Below are 22,756 nucleotides of genomic sequence, written 5' to 3'. Positions count from 1 at the left end.
AATCCAAATCTAGTTTCTTGGGCAAATTCCCTATAGGACAGCAGAAAGAGACCTCAGACCTGTTTGAAATCAATTGCAGAAAACTTGGAAATGTTTTCTACCTTCCAAGAGAGTATCTAAGTCAGTGCTACCAAATATCTGTTGTTTGGATGTTTATCAACCGAAACTTTTATTTAGGCAAAGATTGTTGGATGAATGTTGCATCATTTTAATCTTAAAATGCCTAAATTATGAAAATGATAACTTATCTATAGTTGGATTGTTTGGTTAAGTAATTGCAGCATGGAAGATCTTAAGAATTATATGTGATTCTTTAAAGACTGATCTCTACTTCTGTAGTTAGATCCTTATTTAATGTTTTTATTATAAAATTAGTGATGTATTTGAATTATGTCATTGATTTTTGATCATTTTAATAACTCAACTTTTGTAATAGAATTAAAGGTAATTTGGTGAAGACTTTATTTTAAAAAGCAGTCACTAGATTGGAAATAAGACAAAACTATCATTTGAAAAAAAGGGTTTGTAAATTTCCTATATAACAGCAATAGTCAGACAGTAAGTATAAAGGAAATAGATTCCTTAGAATTGCAAAATAAGAAATACAATTGACCCTTGAACAACATGGGTTTGAACTGCATAGGTCCACTTACATGTGGATATTTTTCAACAGTAAATCCTACAGTACTGCACAGTAAGTGGTTGGTTGAATCTGCAGATGGAGAGGAGTTGCGGATACAGACGTCAACTATAATTTATATGGGGATTAAACCCCCATATTGTTCAAGGGTCAACTGTACTATGAAATGAGTTCAACAAGGAATGCGTGAGACCTACATAGAAGAAGAAAAAAAAGTCTTCACCAAGAAATATCAGAACAGATTTTAGTTAATGGAAACCTCCCTTTTTCTTGAATAGAAATATAATTTGAAAATGTCTATTTTTTTTTGTCCTAACAGATATCTTATGAAGCTGTAATAATTAAAACAGAATAGCACAGCTCAGGAGATAGATATTTAGGACAGAAAATTCAAAACCAAACTCAAGTTTATATAATAGTAAATATATTTGACTTCTAAACCAAATGAGATTGGGATAAAAGGAAAAGTGAAACTGAAATTTAATATCACTACTAAATTTCAGACAACTTGAAGATTTAAACAGTGGAAATGTGTGAAAGAAATATAGGTTAATATTCATATAATCTTTGGTTAAGAAGAAACTTTTAAAGTCGGATGTCAACATCAGAGACTATAAATCAAATTGATAGAATTAGCTACCTAATACTTTTAAACTATACATTTTTTAAATTTATTTTTTATTTTTAAAAAATTTTTATTGGAGTATAGTTGATTTACAATGTTGTGTTAGTTTCAGGTGTACAGCAAAGTGAATAAGTTACACATATATATCTATAGCCACTCTTTTTTAGATTCTTTTCCCATATAGGCCATTACAGAGTATTGAGTAGCATTCCCTGTGCTATACAGTAGGTCCTTATTATGTGTTTTATATATAGTAGTGTATATATGTGAATCCCAATTTCAAAAAGTCATATATGAGTTAAATAGAAAATAACCAAGTGTGACAATATTTGCCATATGTATGGAAACAGTTAATGTCTATCTTACAAAGAGTTTTTAAAAATCACCAATTGATAGAAAGCCTACTAAGAGAGAAATGGACAATGGTAATAAAAGGACAAGTCAGAAATGCAGATGACTAATAAAGAGAAAGTGCTAGACCTCAAAAGTAATTTAAAAGTACAATTTAGAGCCCTGTTCAGTTCTGTATGATTTGCTTTATTGTTTATATTTGAGTTTATATGTCTGTCTCCCCTACTACTCTGAGTTCACTTAGTACAGGATCTGTTGTCTTGATTGTTCTTGAATGCCCACTACCTTTCCCAATATCAGTCACATAGTTGGTTAGATAAAACAATGAAGAGAGAGATGATGGATGAAATAATTCTTTGAGTTACATATATCTTTAATTCGTTACTGCTGGTTGTAATGAGGAATATAGATTGAGACTGCTTTTAAGTTCTTAGCTTCTGTAATCATGGTGCATTATGTGGTCACAATGAATAAGAATTTTGAGTTAAGGGATTTGAATGGTTTTTATTTATTTATTTATTTATGGCTGTGTTGGGTCTTCGTTTCTGTGTGAGGGCTTTCTCTAGTTGTGGCAAGTGGGGGCCACTCTTCATCGCGGTGCGCGGGCCTCTCACTATTGCGGCCTCTCTTGTTGCGGAGCGCAGGCTCCAGACGCGCAGGCTCAGTAATTGTGGCTCACGGGCTTAGTCGCTCCGCGGCATGTGGGATCTTCCCAGACCAGGGCTCGAACCCGTGTCCCCTGCATTGGCAGGCGGACTCTTAATCACTGCGCCACCAGGGAAGCCCTTGAATGGTTTTTGACATAACTGTTTTACTGCTTATGGTTTTCAACATACTTTAAAACAAATATGCTATTAACTTCTGAGAATTCTTTCCGATCACAATATAAATCTAGTTCTCTAACTTCTCTGAGGCCATGAGAGGTATCTAGCTGTTAAGAATACAGGGCAAGGGTGGAGAGAGATATGTTACAGAATATAATAATAAAAATGTTTATTGTCTATAATCTTCTGTTAGAATATGTTTCAAGAGGCTAGACTTTGGTTGCTGACACTAGAATATGTCTGGCACACACAAGGTACTCATCAATTTTTTTTGAATGAATAAAAAGGCCCTGATTCAGTTTTGTGTCCCCTCTTTTTTTTTCTTTTTTTAATACATCATGCATGGTTGTACATCACCTTCATAACTATCATAGGTAGCAGCAAAATATTCCATTGTGTGCCATATAATTTATATAATCCTTCCCCTAATATTAGATATTTAAGTTGCTTGCTTTTGCTATTATACCTAATGCTATAGGGAATATGTTCCTGCTTATACTTTTTTATTGCACATGATTATTTTGTTAGGATAAATTCCTAGAAATAGCCTTACTGGATGAATAAATTGAACATATATTTTGGCTCCTGATACAAATTTCCAGCATACTTTATTTATTAGCAAATACATAATTAATGTCAGTTATTTCAGTTGTATATGAACTACCCTGTTTTCATAGCCACGAAGTCCTGCAGGTGCTTTGTAGATATTTTATTCATTGGAAGATTTGCATTGGAAGTCTTAATCCTCATAAATAATACATTCATAGATGTAGAAAAAGACAATGCATTTTGAGTCAAAGCAAATTGACAGCAAGGGTAGTGTATTCTTTCATCACATAATGCAGACAAAATAGTATGATAACTGGTATTAATTTCTTAAAGTGTTTAAACATGCCAATTAAGTAGAAAACAAGGAAATATCATGGTGAATATTGAAGATAGGCCTATTATCTTTTTCCTTTCTTCCCTGACTTTTTTGGTGGAGGGGGAGGGAGACTTTGGTTTTTTTTTTTTTTTTTTTTAAAGAAGTTTGAACACTAAGACCTTGAGCTCTTAGTGGTCTTCTCTCTCCTAGGGGCATTTGCTTTATTTTATTTTATTTTATTTTATTTTATTTATTTATTTATTTTGGCTGTGTTGGGTCTTCATTTCTGTGCAAGGGCTTTCTCTAGTTGCGGCGAGCGGGGGCCACTCTTCATCGCGGTGCGCGGGCCTCTCACTGTCGTGGCCTCTCTTGTTGCGGAACACAGGCTCCAGACACGCCGGCTCAGTAGTTGTGGCTCACGGGCCTAGTTGCTCCGCGGCATGTGGGATCTTCCCAGACCAGGGCTCGAACCCGTGTCCCCTGCATTTGCAGGCAGATTCTCAACCACTGCGCCACCAGGGAAGCCCAGACTTTGGTTTTTAATTCATTCGTTACAGAATTCATAAACATTTTTTAACTGTACATATCTCTTTAACTTATTTTTCAGAGGAGAAATTATCAAGGTGATGCCAGTTTGCTTGTATCCTAGAATGTTGGAATATATAAGGACTGTTAAGTGTCACCATATTTATATTCATGCACCCTTTAAAATTGCACATTTTTGTCAAATGTCCGTAAAAGTTTAGACCTCTAGCTGTTAGTTAGGATCTGCCAGTATCCCTGTGCCTCAGCTTCTCCCTGCCTGAAAGCATGTTGTTTAAGCTTTCCTTATTTCACAGGAGTTGGCCATTAGCAATCCATACTCTACAAAGTTCCTGGACCTTGTTTGTAGGGAAATGTACTCTTGTGGATTGCCTATCAGGCCTATGATATTCATCTATTTCCTGCCTTCATTGGCATACTGGTTTTGAGAAAGGGTATCCTGGATTCCCTTCCAAGTTATAGATTACTAATGATTTCCCATAAATTTTAACTCTTTGTTTTCTAGTAAATTACTGTCTCTACTTGGAATATATTGATTAGATTCCTTGTCTGACTTCTCTAAGCTTGTCTGTACCTTATCACCATTCCTAGCATAGTTTTAGTTCTCTAATTTTACAAAAGTCTGATGGTTGAAAAGTAATCATGACCTTGGGATTGTGAAAAAATAATAAACTGTTCATACTTAAAGGGCATGGTTACTACTGAACACTTTACATCACCAAAAAGGACACCAAAAGTTGACAAAAACACAAAGGGAAATTGACAAAAATTTCGATTTTTGGTTGGAGACCTCGATACTTATACCTTGCTATATAAGGGATACCAAAAATCATCAAGGATAAAATAGATTTAAATAGCACAGTAGAGGAGGGACCTTCAAGATGGCAGAGGAGTAAGACGTGGAGATCACATTTATCCCCACAAATACATCAAAAATACATCTATATGTGGAACAACTCCCACAGAACACCTACTGAATGCTGGCAGAAGACCTCAGATTTCCCAAAAAGCAAGAAACTCCCCATGTATCTGGGTAGGGCAAAAGAAAAAAGAAAAAACAGAGACAAAAGAATAGGGACAGGACCTGTACCTCTGGGAGGAGCTGTGAAGGAGGAAAAGTTTCCACACACTAGGAAGCCCCTTTGCCGGCGGAGACTGCGGGTGGCGGAGGGGGGGAGCTTCGGAGCCATGGAGGAGAGCTCAGCAACAGGGGTGCAGAGGGCAAAGTGGAGAAATTCCTACACAGAGGATCGGTGCCGACCAGCACTCACCAGCCCGAGAGGCTTGTCTGCTCACCTGCCGGGGCTGGCGGGGGCTGGGAGCTGAGGCTCCGGCTTCCGAGGTCGGATCCCAGGGAGAGGACCGGGGTTGGCTGCGTGAACACAGCCTGAAGGGGGCTAATGCGCCACAGCTAGCTGGGAGGGAGTCCGGGAAAATCTCTGGACCTGCCTAAGAGGCAAGAGACCATTGTTTCAGGGGTACGTGAGGAGAGGGGATTCCTTCCCTGTCTGCCCACAGAAGGCAGAACACCGCCTAAACGAGTTCCAGAGATGGGCACGAGCCACGGCTATCAACTTGGACCCCAGAGATGGGCATGGAACGCTGACGCTGCTGATGAAGCCACCAAGAAGCCTGTGTGCAAGCACAGGTCACTATCCACACCCACCTGGGAGCCTGTGCAGCCCGCCACTGCCAGGGTCCCCTGATCCAGGGACAACTTCCCCGGGAGAACACACGGCGTGCCTCAGGCTGTTGGAACGTCATGCCAGCCTCTGCTGCTGCAGGCTCTCCCCGCATTCCAATTATAACTACTGTACCCCTCCCTCCCCTGGCCTGAGTGAGCCAGAGGCCCCTAATCAGCCGCTGCTTTAACCCTGTCCTGTCTGGGCAGGAACAGAAGCCTGAGGGCGACCTACACGCAGAGGAGGGGCCAAAACCAAAGCTGAACCCCAGGAGCTGTGCAAACACAGAAGAGAAAGGGAAATCTCTCCCAGCAGCCTCAGGAGCAGCGGATTAAATCTCCACAGTCAACTTGTTTACCCTGCATATGTGGAATACCTGAATAGACAACGAATCATCTCAAATTGAGGAGGTGGACTTTGGGAGCAACTGTAGACCTGGGGATTGCTGCCTGCGACTGACTTGTTTCTGATTTTTATGTTCATCTTAGTATAGTTTTTAGTGCTTGTTATCATTGGTGGATTTGTTTGTTGGTTTGCTTGCTCTCTTTTTCTTTTATTATTTTTTATTTTTTAATACTTTCATTCTATTTCATTCTTTTATTATTATTATTATTTTCTTTCGTTTTTCTCCCTTTTGTTCTGAGCCGTGTGGCTAACAGGGTCTCGGTGCTCCAGCCTTGTGTCAGGCCTGAGCCTCTGAGGTGGAAGAGCTGAGTTCAGGACACTGGTCCACCAGAGACCTCCCGGCCCCACATAATATCAGTCAGCGAGAGCTCTCTCAGAGATCTCCATCTCAACGCTGAGACGCAGCTCCATCCAATGGCCAGCAAGCTCCATTGCTGGACACCCCATGCCAAACAACTAGCAGGACAGGAACACAACCCCACCCATTAGCAGAGAGGCTGCCTAAAATCATACTAAGATCACAGACACCCCAAAACATACCACTAGACGCAACCCTGCACACCAGAACACAGGCACCAGTCCCATCCACCAGGAAGCCTACACAAGCCACTGAACCAACCTTACCCACTGGGGGCAGACACCAAAAACAACGGGAACTATGAACCTGCAGCCTGCGAAAAGGAGACCCCAAACACAGTAAGTTAAGCAAAATGAGAAGACAGAGAAATATGCAGCAGGTGAAGGAGAAAGGTAAAAACCCACCAGACAAACCAAATGAAGAGGAAATAGGCAGTCTACCTGAAAAAGAATTCAAAGTAATGATAGTAAAGATGATCCAAAATCTTGGAAATAAAATGGAGAAAGTACAAGAAATGTTTAACAGGGACCTAGCAGAACTAAAGAGTAAACAAACAGTGATGAACAGCACAATAAATGAAATTAAAAATTCTCTAGAAGGAATCAATAGCAGAATAACTGAGGCAGAAGAAAGGGTAAGTGACCTGGAAGATAAAATAGTGGAAATAACTACCGCAGAGCAGGATAAACAAAAAAGAATGAAAAGAATTGAGGACAGTCTCAGAGACCTCTGGGACAACATAAAAATGCATCAACGTTCGAATTATAGGGGTCCCAGAAGAAGAAGAGAAAAAGAAAGGGACTGAGAAAATATTTGAAGAGATTATAGTTAAAAACTTCCCTAATATGGGAAAGGAAATAGTCAAGTCCAAGAAGTGCAGAGAGTCCCATATAGGAAAAATACAAGGGGAAACATGCCAAGACACATATTAACCAAACTATCAAAAATTAAACACACAGAAAAAATATTAAAAGCAGCAAGGGAAAAGCAACAAATAACATACAGGGGAATCCCCATAAGGTTAACAGCTGATCTTTCAGCAGAAACTCTGCAAGCCAGAAGGGAGTGGCAGGCATATTTAAAGTGATGAAAGGGAAAAACCTGCAGCCAAGATTACTCTACCCAGCAAGGATCTCATTCAGATTTGACAGAGAAATTAAAACCTTTACAGACAAGCAAAGGTTAAGAGAATTCAGCACCACCAAACCAGCTTTACAACAAATGCTAAAGGAATTTCTCTAGGCAGGAAACACAAGAGAAGGAAAAGACCTCCAAAAACAAACCCAAAACAATTCAGAAAATGGTAATAGGAACATACATATCAAGAATTACCTTAAATGTAAATGGATTAAATGCTCCAACCAAAAGACCTAGACTGGCTGAATGGATACGAAGATAAGAACTGTATATATGCTGTCTACAAGAGACCCATTTCAGACCTAGGGACACATACAGACTGAAAATGAGGGGATGGAAAAGATATTCCATGCAAATGGAAATCAAAAGAAAGCTGGAGTAGCAATTCTCACATCAGACAAAATAGACTTTAAAATAAAGACTATTACAAGAGACAAAGAAGGATACTACATAATGATCAAGGGATCAATCCAAGAAGAAGATGTAATAATTGTAAATAATTATGCACCCAACATAGGAGCACTTCAATACATAAGGCAAATGCTAACAGCCATAAAAGGGGAAATCAACAGTAACACAATCATAGTAGGGGACTTTAACACCACACTTTCACATGGACAGAAACACAATCATAGTAGGGGACTTTAACACCACACTTTCACATGGACAGATCATCCAAAATGAGAATAAATAAGGAAATACAAGCTTTAAATGACACATTAGACAAGATGGACTTAATTGATATTTATAGCACATTCCATCCAAAAACAACAGAATACACTTTCTTCTCAAGTGCTCATGGAATATTCTCCAGGATAGATCATATCTTGGGTCACAAATCAAGCCTTGGTAAATTTAAGAAAATTGAAATCGTATCAAGTATCTTTTCCAACCACAATGCTGTGAGACTAGATATCAATTACAGGAAGAAAACTGTAAAAAATACAAACACATGGAGGCTACACAATATGCTACTATATAACCAAGAGATCACTGAAGAAATCAAAGAGGAAATCAAAAAAACCTAGAAGCAAATGACAGTGAAAACACGATGACCCAAAACCTATGGAATGCAGCAACAGCAGTTCTAAGAGGGAAGTTTATAGCAATACAATCCTACCTCAAGAAAAAAGAAACATCTCAAACAACCTAACCTTACACCTAAAGCAATTATAGAAAGAAGAACAAAAAACCCCAAAGTTAGCAGAAAGAAAGAATTCATAAAGATCAGATCAGAAATAAATGAAAAAGAAATGAAGGAAACAATAGCAAAGGTCAATAAAACTAAAAGCTGGTTCTTGAGAAGGTAAACAAAATTGATAAACCACTAGCCAGACTCATCAAGAAAAGAAGGGAGAAGACTCAAATCAACAGAATTAGAAATGGAAAAGGAGAAGTAACAACTGACACTGCAGAAATACAAAGGATCATGAGGGATTATTACAAGCAAGTATATGCCAATAAAATGGACAACCTGGAAGAAATGGACAAATTCTTAGAAAAGCACAACCTTCCAAGACTGAGCCAGGAATAGAAAATATGAACAGATCAGTCACAAGCACTGAAATTGAAACTGTGATTAAAAGTCTTCCAACATACAAAAGGCCAGGACCAGATGGCTTCACAGGCAAATTCTATCAAACATTTAGTGAAGAGCTAACACCTATCCTTCTCAAACTCTTCCAAAATATAGTAGAGGGAGCAACACTCCCAAACTCATTCTATGAGGCCACCATCACCCTGATACCAAAACCAGACAAAGATTTCACAAGAAAAGAAAGCTACAGACCAGTATCACTGATGAACATAGTTGCAAAAATCCTCAACAAAATACTAGCAAACAAAATCCAACGGCACATTTAAAGGATCATACACTATGATCAAGTGGGGTTTATCCCAGGAATGCAAGGATTCTTCAATATACGCAAATCAATCAGTGTGATACACCATATTAACAAACTGAAGGATAAAAACCATATGATCATTTCAGTAAATGCAGAAAAAGCTTTTGACAAAATTCAACACCCATTTATGATAAAAACCCTCCAGAAAGTAGGCACAGAGGGAACTTACCTCAATATAATAAAGGCCATATATAACAAACCTAAGGCCAACATTGTCCTCAGTGGCAAAAAACTGAAACCATTTCCTCTAAAATCAGGAACAAGACAAGGATGCCCACTCTCACCACTATTATTCACCATAGTTTTGGAAGCTTTAGCCACAGCAATCAGAGAAGAAAAACAAAAGAAATCCAAATCTGAAAAGAAGTAAAACTGTCACTGTTTGCAGGTGACATGATACTGTACATAGAGAATCCTAAAGATGCTACCAGAAAACTTCTAGAGCTAATCAATGAATTTGGTAAAGTAACAGGGTAAAAAATTAATGCACAGAAATCTCTTGCATTCCTATACACTAATGATGAAAAATTTTAAAGCACAATTAAGGAAACACTCCTATTTACCATTGCAACAAAAGGAATAAAATACCTAGGAATAAACCTAACTAGGGAGACAAAAGAGCTGTATGCAGAAAACTATAAGACACTGATGAAAGAAATTAAAAATCATAGAAACAGATGGAGAGATATACCATGTTCCTGGATTGGAAGAATCAATATTGTGAAAATGACTGTACTACCCAAAGCAATCTACAGATTCAAGGCAATCGCTATGAAACTACCAATGGCATTTTTCACAGAACTAGAATAAAAAATTTCGCCATTTGTATGGAAACACAAAAGTCCTCGAATAGCCAAAACAATCTTGAGAAAGAAAAATGGAGCTGTAGGAATCAGCCTACCAGACTTTAGACTATACTAAAATACTACAGTAATCAAGACAGTATGGTACTGGCACAAAAACAGAAATATAGATCAATGGAACAGGATAGAAAGCCCAGAGATATACCCACACACATATGGCCACCTTATCTTTGATAAAGGAGACAAGAACATACAATGGAGAAAAGACAGCCTCTTCAATAAGTGGTGCTGGGAAAACTGGACAGCTGCATTTAAAAGAATGAAATTAGAACACTTCCTAACACCATACACAAAAATAAGCTCACAGTGGATTAAAAACCTAAATGTAAGGCCAGACACTATCAAACTCTTAGAGGAAAACATAGGCAGAACACTCTATGACATAAGTCACAGCAAGATCCGTTTTGACCCACCTCCTAGAAAAATGGAAATAAAAATAAACAAATGGTTCCTAATGAAACTTAAAAGCTTTTGCACAGCAAAGGAAACCATAAACAAGACGAAAAGACAACCCTCAGAATGGGAGAAAATATTTGCAAACGAAGCAACTGACAAAAGATTAATCTCAAAAATGTACAAGCAGCTCATGCAGCTCAATATCAAAAAAACAAACAACCCAATCCAAAAATGGGCAGAAGACCTAAATAGACATTTCTCCAAAGAAGATATACAGATTGCCAACAAACACATGAAAGGATTCTCAACATCACTAATCATTAGAGAAATGAAAATCAAAACTACAGTGAGGTATCACCGCACACTGGTCAGAATGGCCATCATCAAAAAATCTAGAAACAATAAATGCTGGAGAGGGTGTGGAGAAAAGGGAACCCTCTTGCACTGTTGGTGGGAATGTAAATTGATACAGTCACTATGGAGAATAGTATGGGGGTTCCTTAAAAAACTAAAAATAGAACTACCATATGACCCAGCAGTCCCACTACTGGGCATATACCCTGAGAAAACCATAATTCAAAAAGTCATGTACCACAGTGTTCATTGCAGCAGTATTTACAATAGCCAGGCCATGGAAGCAACCTAAGTGTCCATCGACAGATGAATGGATAAAGAAGATGTGGCACATATATAGAATGGAATATTGCTCTGCCATATAAAGAAACGAAATTGAGTTATTTGTAATGAGGTGGATGGACCTAGAGTCTGTCATACAGAGTGAAGTAAGTCAGAAACAGAAAAATACTGTATGCTATCACATGTATATGGAATCTAAAAAAAACAAAACAAAAAAGGTTCTGATGAACCTAGGGGCAGGACAGGAATAAAGACGCAGATGTAGAGAATGGACTTGAGGACCCAGGGAGGCGGAAGGGTAAGTTGGGATGAAGTGAGAGAGTAGCATTGACATGTATACACTACCAAATGTAATATAGCTAGTGGGAAGCAGCTGCATTGCATGGGGAGATCAGCTTGGTGCTTTGTGACCACCTAGAGGGGTGGGATAGGGAGGGTGGGAGGGAGATGCAAGAGGGAGGGGATATGAGGATGTATGTATACATATACCTGATTCACTCTGTTATACAGTGGAAACTAACACAACATTGCAAAGCAATTATACTCCAATAAAGATGTTAAAAAATAAAAAAATAACACAGTAACAACCTTGAGCTTATAGCCATATATACAGCACTGTGCCCACAGTGGAGAATACTTTTCAAGTACTCATGGAAAAGTTAAACTCACACATAGACATGCATACATACATATTTTAGAATATAAAGCTAGTTTTAATTATTTCAAAAGATTACTGTCATGCAAGTTTTATTCTCTAATATGATGCACTAAAAGTAGAGCTTAAGAAAAAGAACTTCATTTAAAAATTTAAAAACACACCTATAAACAGCTGATTAATAAAAATATTGTTAATTTATAGGATGTTGTACTTAAAGTGGTTAAGGGAAATTTATAGCCTTATATGCTTAACTAGAACAAAAGAAAGGCTTAAAATTAATGCCATGCATTCAAGTTAAAATTTTAAAAGAACAGCAGAATTAACACAAGATAAATTAGAATGGAATGACAGAGCAGGGTTTAATGAAATAGAAAACCAACATGCAATAGAGAGGGTCATCGATCGAAGTCAAACAATGGTAAGTTGAAAAGAATAATAAAAGAGACAAACCTCTCTCAAGGTTAAAAATGAAAGAAAAATATTAGGAATGAAAAGGAGACATAACTACAGATGCTGTAGATTCAAAAGATAAGGGAATTTTTACAACTCTGTACAAATACTTTTGAAAAACTTAGATGAAATCAATATATTCCAGAAAAATAGTAGTTATCAAAATTGGCTCGAAGAGAAAACCCTGAGTAGTTTTGTAACTATGACCAGTGAAGAAATAGAATCATTAGTAAATATCTTTCCACAAAGAAATACTGGGCCCAAACAGCTTAATAGGTGAGTTCCAAGAATAGATAATTCCCATTTTTTACAAACTCTTTCAGAGAACTGTAGCACTTTTCAACTCATTCAAATAAAGTTAGCATAACAAAAACAGACAAGGGAAATACAAGAATGTAAATCTACAAGCCAGTCTCAATCGTGAATTTTGATACATAATATTAGCGTACTAAATCTAATTTTTTTTTCTTTTTTCTTTTTTTGGACATGCCGCTCAGCTTGCGGGGTCTTAGTTCCCCAACCAGGGATTGAATCCACACCCTGGGCAGTGAGAGCGCAGAGTCCTAACCATTGAACTGCCAGGGAATTCCCTGTGCTTTTAAATTTTTTTTTAAAGAGAAGAAATTAGGATTATCTCTGAAAAGAAAATGGATTAATATAATCTGCAATGACTAATCATCTCAATAGATGGAGGAAAACATTTAATAAAATGTTAGAGTATCCATTTCTGAATGATAGAATCTATCTAGGATTTATCTATGTCCTTGATATATAGCGTTATCTGTGATATATCTATGACCCTCCATGTAACATATTTATGATGTAGCAATGATAAAGTCCAAAAGTGGATTATATACATGATATATAGGAGCAGGGGATGTTTTTTATTTATATATATATATATATATATATATATATATATATATATATATATGACATGTCTATGGTCTACCGGTGATGTCATATATAATAATATATATGTATGTTACACCCATAAGTTCTGATGTATTTACACGTGTGTATATAATGAACTAGGAAAACAGAATTTTCTTTACCCATTAAAAACCAGTTACAAGAAACCTAGAGCAGTGGTCACAGTCAGAGGTAAAATGCTGAAAATATTCCCTTTAAGAAGAAATTCTAGGGAATTATTAACATAAAATCCAAAATTCTAGCTACTTTGGTGGTAGTGTGGAGTAGGGGCGAGAGGAAGATGTGACCACTGCAGACCTGAACAGAGCTCTTCTAATGTCCTGGTACATTTTTCATCTTAACCTGAGCTGTGGGAATGTCGATTTTCTTTTTATTATTATTTACATTGTATCTCACTTTTAGACAACTTATGTAGGATGTTCACAATAAAATGGTTTTAATGAGTAAATGAGAGACGTACCACAGTGAATAAAGACTGAAGAACAGTTGTTGAAGATGCTTGTTTGTCAAGGATCTGAGTGAGTAGGCAGTTTTCTGGAAGTTCATGCAATCATGGGTGAGCACATCTCTTTACATGTATGATGTTATTCGTCTTATTGTATCCAACAAAGTGGAATTGGTAACTCATTTCCCTTCCTTCAGGTACAATGACAGGAGGATGAGGGTAAAAGACAAAACTCACCAAGTCCCTCAGTGATGGTTAATAGGGTCAGTCAATATTTTTCTCTTTGGAGAACTGCATATTGGAGTAGATTAGGAATTTCAGATAATCATATAAAACTGTAATAGTTTCAAAGGATTTTTGACAGAGGAGACAAAATATCATTGATTTAATACACAAAAGAATTTTTATGAAGAGAATTTAGTTTAAAAGATCAGCAAATTCTGTGGAAAACTATTAGGCTGTGTCTACATGACTACTAAAAATCATTGATTTCAGTTATAAGAAAATGTCTCCAAAAGTTACTTTTCCAAATTTAACCACATGTTACTAAATAAAGAGAAGGGTATGTCATGGGCGTCAACTCCGGAGTTGTTATCCAGATCGCCTGACTGTATTCAAGGCTTAAGATTCCACACTCTAAATTAAGAATTGTTCTCTCCTTCCTTATTTTGGTTCTGAATCTATTTTTATTTTTATTCCTATTTTAGCTCTACTTTATCTCAGACCATCTTAATTCTATGAAATGGCAAAGAGATTCTTTGCTAATCAGTTTCTAGAAATCTAAAATAGAAATTAAGTTGCTTTCCATCCTGAATGAATCTTTCCCTTCCCTCTGAAGTATGACTTTAATTTCAAAAGAACAAACTGCATCTTGATGCAGGTTTCTTCAGTCATTGAAATGGCCTGTGCTTTTACTGTACATGTATCACAATGTTAAAAATTAAAACTGCTGTGATAGGAGAAGACATCATGATTATTTAGTTTTTGGTATACTTACCTCAGTTTTCTGTATTTCAGCTTTCTGAATAAGTTTATAAATTAAAGTTTAGACAGTGCCATGAATGTGGTAAACTGTTTTTTTAAAATAAGAAATTGGTATTTTTATTTGGTTATTGATTTTTAACAGGAATCTTATCTCATTAAATCTCTCTTTTTCTTCCTGTTATGTCTGTTTTTCTCAGTGGTATTTTCTTTACGCTGTGCTGAATATCAAGTCTGATCTCAGAATTATGAGAAACATTGATAAGATTTTTTAGTATCAGGTGTGTGCCATCTAAGTTTGTAAATAGACAAGAATGAGTTGGTATGTGGTAAAGATGAGATGCTATTAATTAAAAGATAAGCCAAGGAAACATGTTATTTTGTTATGATTTGAAAAGCCAGATATCGACAGACTTCATTCTTAGGAGAGTGTACTGGGAAATTAATGGCAAAACACTCCTATTTTTATGGTGCTTATTTCTTTCCTTTTGACAGGAGCTTTAAAAAATCATATAAAGTAAGGGATGAGATGATTACCTCCACTTTTAAAAATATAAATAAAATATCTAGTGAAGACTTTGTAAGAAGAGATGGTATAAAATCTTCAGCACGCAAAAATAATTTCTGAGAAACTACCTCTCACACACTCAAACCGTTAACAGTTTTCCCTAGCCATCCATAAAAATCATGTTGTAATTTGTGTTTGAATTAATAAAATAGGTTCTAATAGCTATATCTATAATGCTTTACCTTTCTTTTTAAATTGAAGTATAGTTGATTTACAGTGTTGTGTTAGTTTCAGGTGTACAGCATAGTGATTCAGTTATATATATATATTCTTTAATGCTTTACCTTAACCTAAATTCTTATGGCACACTGTGTTTTGTACTCTAATGTGCTAATTTTTAGAACAGCTGAATAATTATTACAAGCTGTAAAGCTTATTGTTATTTTCTTTCTTGACTGTGCCATCTGTCAGAAACAAAAGCAAAGATAAAAATCTCAGTGAGCCATGAAAGATTCTCCATTGCTTCATGTGCCTTCTAAGGAAACACATCTACATGGAAAACAAAATTAATGCTGCATTTCAAAGAGAATCTTTGTTACTTCATTGCAGGTGGGGAACCCAAGGAGATTTTACCACTACTCATCCACGGCCTGTGGTCAAAGTAAAACTCTTCACGGAAAGCACTGGGGTCCTGGCCCTTGAAGATAAAGAACTGGGAAGGGTGAGTTATGGTCAGCCCCGTGTTTCCCAGGGAGCACAATTTTAACTTCTCTTGATTTAGAGTTAGGGTGGACCAGTATGCAGTGTGTAAACCATCTGTTCGTACGTTAATAATTTATTTGTAATTTCCCATGAGCCCAGCTTACAGCTCTGATTTACTAAACATAATTGCTGTAATGGAGAAAGTATTGTGATAGGCCTTGGGTGTTTAAGGGGAACACATAAGGTCATAGTCACTGACTGAGTCATTCTTGTCACACGTACTCCAGTGGCCAGTGAGTGAATGGTATAGGCCAACTTGTCTTTCTTGGTGAAAGGTAACCCTGATTCAAACATTTCTGTCCATGGGTTACAAGCATCCGCTTTATATTTGAAGTCATCTGCTCTTTCTGTTCGTTGTGATTAGATTGATTACAGAATATCTCTTAAGTGTATTTATCTCTTGTACCTCTCTCATTTTCCCTGTGAGAAGGTCTTCGCCACACACCTTTTAACCTAGAATTGTTTTTTTCCTATAGTCACCTCCTCATCCCTATAATATATTTATCCTCTAATCCAGGATCTCTCACCTATACTCAGCTTCTTCTGACATTACGGTAGATTCGTGATCTTAACACCTCTCTGTGTGAAAGATTATCTGCGGTTTTGTTCACAAGGTAGATGTGTTCCAGTGAGTAGACTATAAAGTTATCTTCTGTAATGTGGATCTATTTTACCCAGACCTGAGCACTGCTTTCATATATATTTTCCAGAAAATAAAGGCTTAAGAAGTCTTACTTGAAAATTTCTGGTAATGGTGGCTAGCTGGTGTGATACTGGGTGTCAAAGGATGCTAGGATTCGTGTGTATGTTGGATTTTTTTCCCCCTAAAGTTGGGATTTCTATTCATTTCAAATCTTCCTCCTTTTCTGTATCCTTTACACCTTTGAAGTTCTTTCATTTCTAGGGATTTCGTGAATCGATACCCACACTCCAGAAATTGTGAGTCTGCATTCATATGCTAGATTTCCTCTTCTGCTTCCCTGTTATGTGTATTTCTTAATACCTAAGAGAGCTAAACCATAATGTTCATTCATTCATGTGCTTACATATTTGTGCATTTATTCATTCAACAAAGGTATACAGGTGGCATAATCTAAGAGAAGAACCCTGGAGACTGCATATGGTCTGATGGATTTGTGAATCAGGGTTTCTCACTTAAATTATTATTACATTCATTTACCGTGTTTCCTTATTGTAACTATTTTTTACTGTGTAATAGCAGCCATTTTAAGTCTAATGCTATAACGTAATTTAAGGTATTTTTAATTTATTTTTCGGCTCTCTAGATAGATACAGATATCTATATATATATAAAAGCAATTTTTAAATTATGTACATGAGTGGTGTATTTTCCAATCAGTTGTATATCTGAGAAAGACCTCATGCTCCCTTGTTCCTGTGATACACGAAAGACAATTTTTCTATCTGTATAAGAGTTTCTCAACCTCAGCACTGTTGATGTTCTGAGTAGGATAATTCTTCGTTGTTAGGAGCACTCCTGTGCATTTTATGATATTTGGTAGCATTCCTGACCAGTCAATATGTGCCAGTAGTCTCGTCCCCTCTTAAGTAAAGATGATAAGAAATGTCTCCAGACATTGCCAAGTGTCCCCTGGGAGCACCTCTGCTTGAGATCCATTGATCTATGCTAATGACCTCAGTAGGTTTCATGATTATAAATGTTTTTTTGGGTTAATGACTTCCAATTTTTAAATTAGTTTCCTTCCTTGGAGCTTCAGATTTGTATATCCAACTTGCCTACTTGGTATTTCTAATTGTGTATTAACAGATATCTCACACTAAATATTTTTGAAATAAGAACTTTTGATTAGCAACCCCATCAAGTCTTCCATAGGGGCCATTGTCAAGCCAGTGACCTCAGCATGCCCTTTTCTTCTTCTTCTTTGACTCTAATACCCAATCTATTTGCAAGTTCTGTCAGCTTTTTCCTAAATTTATACTGAGTATGTTCACACTTTAACATTTCCTCGACCATAATTCAAGACATCATTATTTCTCACTAGTAATAGTCAGCTTACGGCTTTCTCATTTGTCATCTCGTCCCTTCTGATCCAGCTTTCACACCTCAGCCACTATGATCTATTTAAAATTCAAAACAGAATCACATCATTCTGTCCTTAAGATCATCCATTGTCTTCTCAGTTATTTGGAACAAAGAATCAGACTCCTCATCATAGTGTCGTACGCCCAAGAAGGGTTGTCAGGGTGGGACCCTGGACAAGCAACACCTGGAAAATTGTTAGGAATGCAGGTTCTCAGGCCCAACTCTCCATCTGTTGGAACAGAAACTTGGGGGTGGGGTGCTGCCATCTGTTCTAACAAGGCCACCTCATAATTTGGACACACACCAACAGGGAAGAACTCTGCTCTGCATGAACTGATCTCTCTCCAAATTCATCTCCTATTACACCCTCCTTGCTTACTATCATTCTTCCTTCATGTTTGGCTTTCTTTCTGTTCCTCAAACATATCAGACTCATTCTTGGTTTACACTTTGGGTCTTTAGATGTGTTATAATCTGACCACATGTGCGCAATTAGAAGAAAATTAGAAGAGAATGGTGGTCATTGCTGGAGGGTAGAGCTACTGGTAATGTTTTCTGTATATTTACCTACTTTTATACTTAGAAACAGTAACAACATTTTAATTTGAAGAAAAAGGCCTTACATCATGTGAGCTCTGTAGTCTAAAATGATATAACTCTTGTATCTGGGGATCTTAGTTTAGTGAAGTTTTTTAATTAAAATTTTGTGTGATTTTTGAAAGATAAGTCACACAGCCTTTAAAATAGATGTATAGCACAAGAAGATACACTAAATGGATATAACACAAGAAAACTGACAATAACAAAAGCTGACAAGGATTCAAATCAACAAACTGAATCTTTGCTGGCGGAAATGAAAAGTTGTACAGCCACTGTGGAATACAACTTGCCAGTTTCTTATAAAGTTAAACTTAGACTTACCATATAGCCCAGCAGCTGCCCTTCTAGGTATTTACCCAAGGGTATATACAGTTCATGTCCACACAAAACCTGCATGTGAATGTTTGTAACAGCTTTATTCATAATCGCAGAAAACTGGAAGCAGTAACATGTCCTTAAACAGAGTAAAGGATAAATTGTGGTACATCTATAGAGTGGAATACTATTCAGCAATAAAAAGAAATGAACTACTAATTCATGCAACAACATAGATGAAACTTAAATGCAAGTGAAAGAAGTCAGACCCAAAAGACTACATAATGTATGATTTGTTCTAAAAAAGGCAACATTATAGAAACAGAAAACAGATGAGTGTTTGCCATGGATTGACCCAGGGGGGAAGTGGTTGGCTGAAAAGGGGTGTACAGGGATCTTTCAAGGTGAAGGAATTTTTCTGTGTGATACTGGGTACTGGATGTATGAATATATGTATTTGCCTAAACACATAGAACTGTTCATCGCAGGAGGAGGTCAATCAAGTTGGAGGAGTAAGAGAATGTGGAACTCACATGTGTTTGATAATCAAACACATCAAAAATACACCTACATGTGGAACAGTTCTCACTGAAAACTAACTGGAAACTGGCAGAAGGACTCCTATACAACCAAGACTCTAAGAAAGATACATATATAATCAGGTAGGAAGGGAAGAAAAACGATCAGGTTGGGACTTGTGCCCCTGGAAGGGAACTTAGAGGAAAAGGGAGAATACGCGGCTGGACACCTGCCCTGGGGAATGAGCAGTGAGAGCCACAGATTGGACACCCCAGTCCTGGGGTCCTGAACAGGGGAGATGAACCCCCTTGGCTGGTTGGAGGCTCTGGGAACAGGAGGGCTAACAGGAGGGCTCTGGGAACACTGGACTCGGCTTGTGGGCAGCACGAGTACACACTGGCTTGCCCCCCAAGGCAGGGTGAAGAGAGGTCTGCTCTAGCAGCTGCCAGGTTTCCCAAGACACCGGATCTTGGGCAGCCGTGACTGGGGAGAGGACTCAACTGTGGGACACGGAGGCTACCAGGTACTGGGGCAGAGCCTGGGTGAGGCGGTGGCAGCCATTGTTGGCACTTACTTAAGCAGCCCATCAAAAGCAGCCTAGATCTCTATGGCAGCCACTCCACCGCAGCTCACCACCCCCATACGTGCCCAGAGTCCATGTGGGTTCCCCCTGCCCTGCAGTATTGCTCCACCACTGGGCAAGGGTGGCAGAGGCTGGGGAGAGTGATCAGCTGTGAGGGACAGAGGGATTTGCACCTGAGGCTGTGTCTGAGCAGAGCGAGGGAAACTATTGTGGGTGCCTGCACAGGCAGCATGACAGAGAAAGCTTGGACTTCTGTCTGAGGCAGACAGAAGCAGAGAGCCCCCAAGGGCCCCGTTTGCTTCAGCACTACCCCCTCTGGGGCAAGGGTCCCCAGTGCAGGGAGAGGGATAAACACATACTTAAAGAGAATAGAGCCAGCTCAGGCCTGACCCTCAGGGAGTCTGCTCCAGCAACTTGGGATCAGACCACTCCCCCCAATAGTGTGTTGCTGGCCACTGAGCAGAGGGGAGGTCCTGCCTCACACCTGGCTCTAGCCCCTCCATCTCCAGCCCCACCCACTACCAAGGTCATAGCTGCCAGAACACCCTGAGGAAAGATATGACTTGCATCCTCATCAAATCCAGCTCTCCTACCAAAGGCATTGGACACAGTCCATATGCGGACTCTCCCACATAAGAATACTCCTTCAAGACCACAATAGGTAACTGTTTCACCTAAATTCATAGAGGCAGAGAAAGTTCACCAAAACAGGAAGGTAGAGGGATTGCTCTCAATTGAAAGAGCAAGAGAAAACCTCAACAATTTGCAATTGAAACAAACAATTTGCCAAATAAAGAATTCAACATATTGGTAATAAAAATGTTAACTAAATTAGGGAAAAGAATAGATATACCCAGTGAAAATTTTAACAAGTTAAAAAATAGAAAGACCCAATCAGAAATGAATTCAATACCTGAAATTAAAAAAAAAAAAAAAAAAAAAAAAAAACAAGAAGGTATGAATAGCACACTGAGTGATACAGAAGAATGAGTAAGTGATCTGGAAGATAGAATAATGGAAATCACCCAATCAGAGCAGCAAAAAGAAAAACAAATTTTAAAAAATAAAAATAAGAGATCTCTGGGATAATATTAAGCCCACCAATACTTGCATTATAGGGGTCCCAGAATGGAGAAGAGAGAAGGGGATTGAAAATGTATTTGAGGAAACTATGGCTGAAAACTTTCCAAACCTGAGCAAGGAAATAAATATCCAGGTGTTAGAAACACAGAGGATTCCAAACATGATGACCTCAAACAGACCCACACCAAGATATATCATAATTAGAATGGCAAAAGATAAAGAATTATAAATGCAGCAAGAGAAAAAGAGTCAAATACAAGGGAATCCCCATAAGCCTATCAGATGACTTCTCTGCAGAAACTTTGCAGGCCAAAAGGGAGTGACATGATATATTCAGTATGCTGAAAGGGAAAAACTTGTAACCTAGGATACTCTACCCAGCAAGATTATCATTTAGAATAGAAAAGGAACTTCTCAGGCAAGCAGAAACTAAGAGTTCATCAGTACTAAACCTATCCTAAAAAATGTTAAAGTGTCTTTAAGTGGAAAGGTAGGAATCTATAGGAGAAGGAAAATCCCACTAGGAAAGGCAAATATATAGTAAGGACTGAGGATCAACCACTTACATAAGCCAGTACAAAGATTAAAAGACAAAAATTGTAAAAGCAACTATAACTACAATAAACTGTAAAGGAATACGTGTGAAAATGTAAAATATGACATTAAAAATGGTGCAGAGGAGGGGAGTAAAAAATGTGGCTCTTTTAGAGTGTGTTTGAACTTAAAATGACTACTAGTTTAAAACAAGTAGATATATGAACCTCATAGTAACCACAAATTAAAAACCTACCAACTAAGAAAAAGGAACACAACCATACTACTAAGGAAAATCAAACCACAATGGAAGAAACAGGAAGAAATGAACAGGGAAGAGCTATAAAAACAACAGAAAAACAAATAATAAAAGGCAATAAGTAGGTACCTATCAGTAGCTATTTTAAATGTCAATGGACTAAGTACTCCAATCAAAAGACATAGGGTGGCTCTTTGGATAATACAAGAGACTCACTTCAGAGCTGAAGACACGCAGACAGAAAGGGAACAGAAAGAGATATTTCATGCAAATGGAAACAAAATGGGGGTAGCAATAGTCATATCAGACAAAATAGACGTTAAAACAAAGTCTTTAACAAACCACAAAGAAGGGCATTATATAATGATAAAGTGATCGATACAAGGGGAGAATATTACTCTCATTAACATATATGCACCCAATACAAGAGCACCTAAACATACAAAGCAAATACTAACACATAAAGGGAGACATTGACAGTAATACAATGATGATAAGGGACTTTAACACCCCACTGACATCAATGGACAGATCATCCAGACAGAAAATAAGGCAACAGTGGTTTTAAATGACACAATAAACCAGTTGGACATAGTAGATATTTACAGGACATTACATCCAAAAACAGAGTACACATTCTTTTCAAATGCACATGGAACATTCTCCAGGATAGATCATATGCTAGGCCACAAAACAAGTCTAAACAAATTTGAGAGGATGGAAATTATATCAAGCATTTTTTTGGACCACAATGGTATGAAACTAGAAGTCAATTATAGAAAACAAATGAGAAAAGAACAAAGACGTGCAGACTTAAACAACATGTTATTAA

The 22,756-nt window shown here is 37.6% G+C and overlaps 1 protein-coding gene across 22 annotated transcripts in view; it reads left to right on the top strand.

Moving 5' to 3' along the window:
- The window catches only part of CADPS2 (calcium dependent secretion activator 2), a 544,167-nt gene that overhangs the window by 261,619 nt on the left and 259,792 nt on the right, over nt 1-22,756 (top strand). For all 22 annotated transcript variants that reach the window (XM_082472263.1, XM_082472261.1, XM_082472259.1 and 19 more), the window contains one exon: nt 15,814-15,925. In XM_082472263.1, the coding sequence (XP_082328389.1) occupies nt 15,814-15,925 (112 nt within the window). The remainder of the gene's footprint in view (nt 1-15,813; nt 15,926-22,756) is intronic.

The sequence above is a fragment of the Balaenoptera physalus genome (genome assembly GCF_965194825.1).
Source record: "Balaenoptera physalus genome assembly, chromosome: 8".
NCBI classification, from domain to species: domain Eukaryota; kingdom Metazoa; phylum Chordata; class Mammalia; order Artiodactyla; family Balaenopteridae; genus Balaenoptera; species Balaenoptera physalus.
The sequence above is the reverse complement of the archived record's forward strand: the minus strand, read 5'-3'. Positions and strand labels throughout refer to the sequence as shown.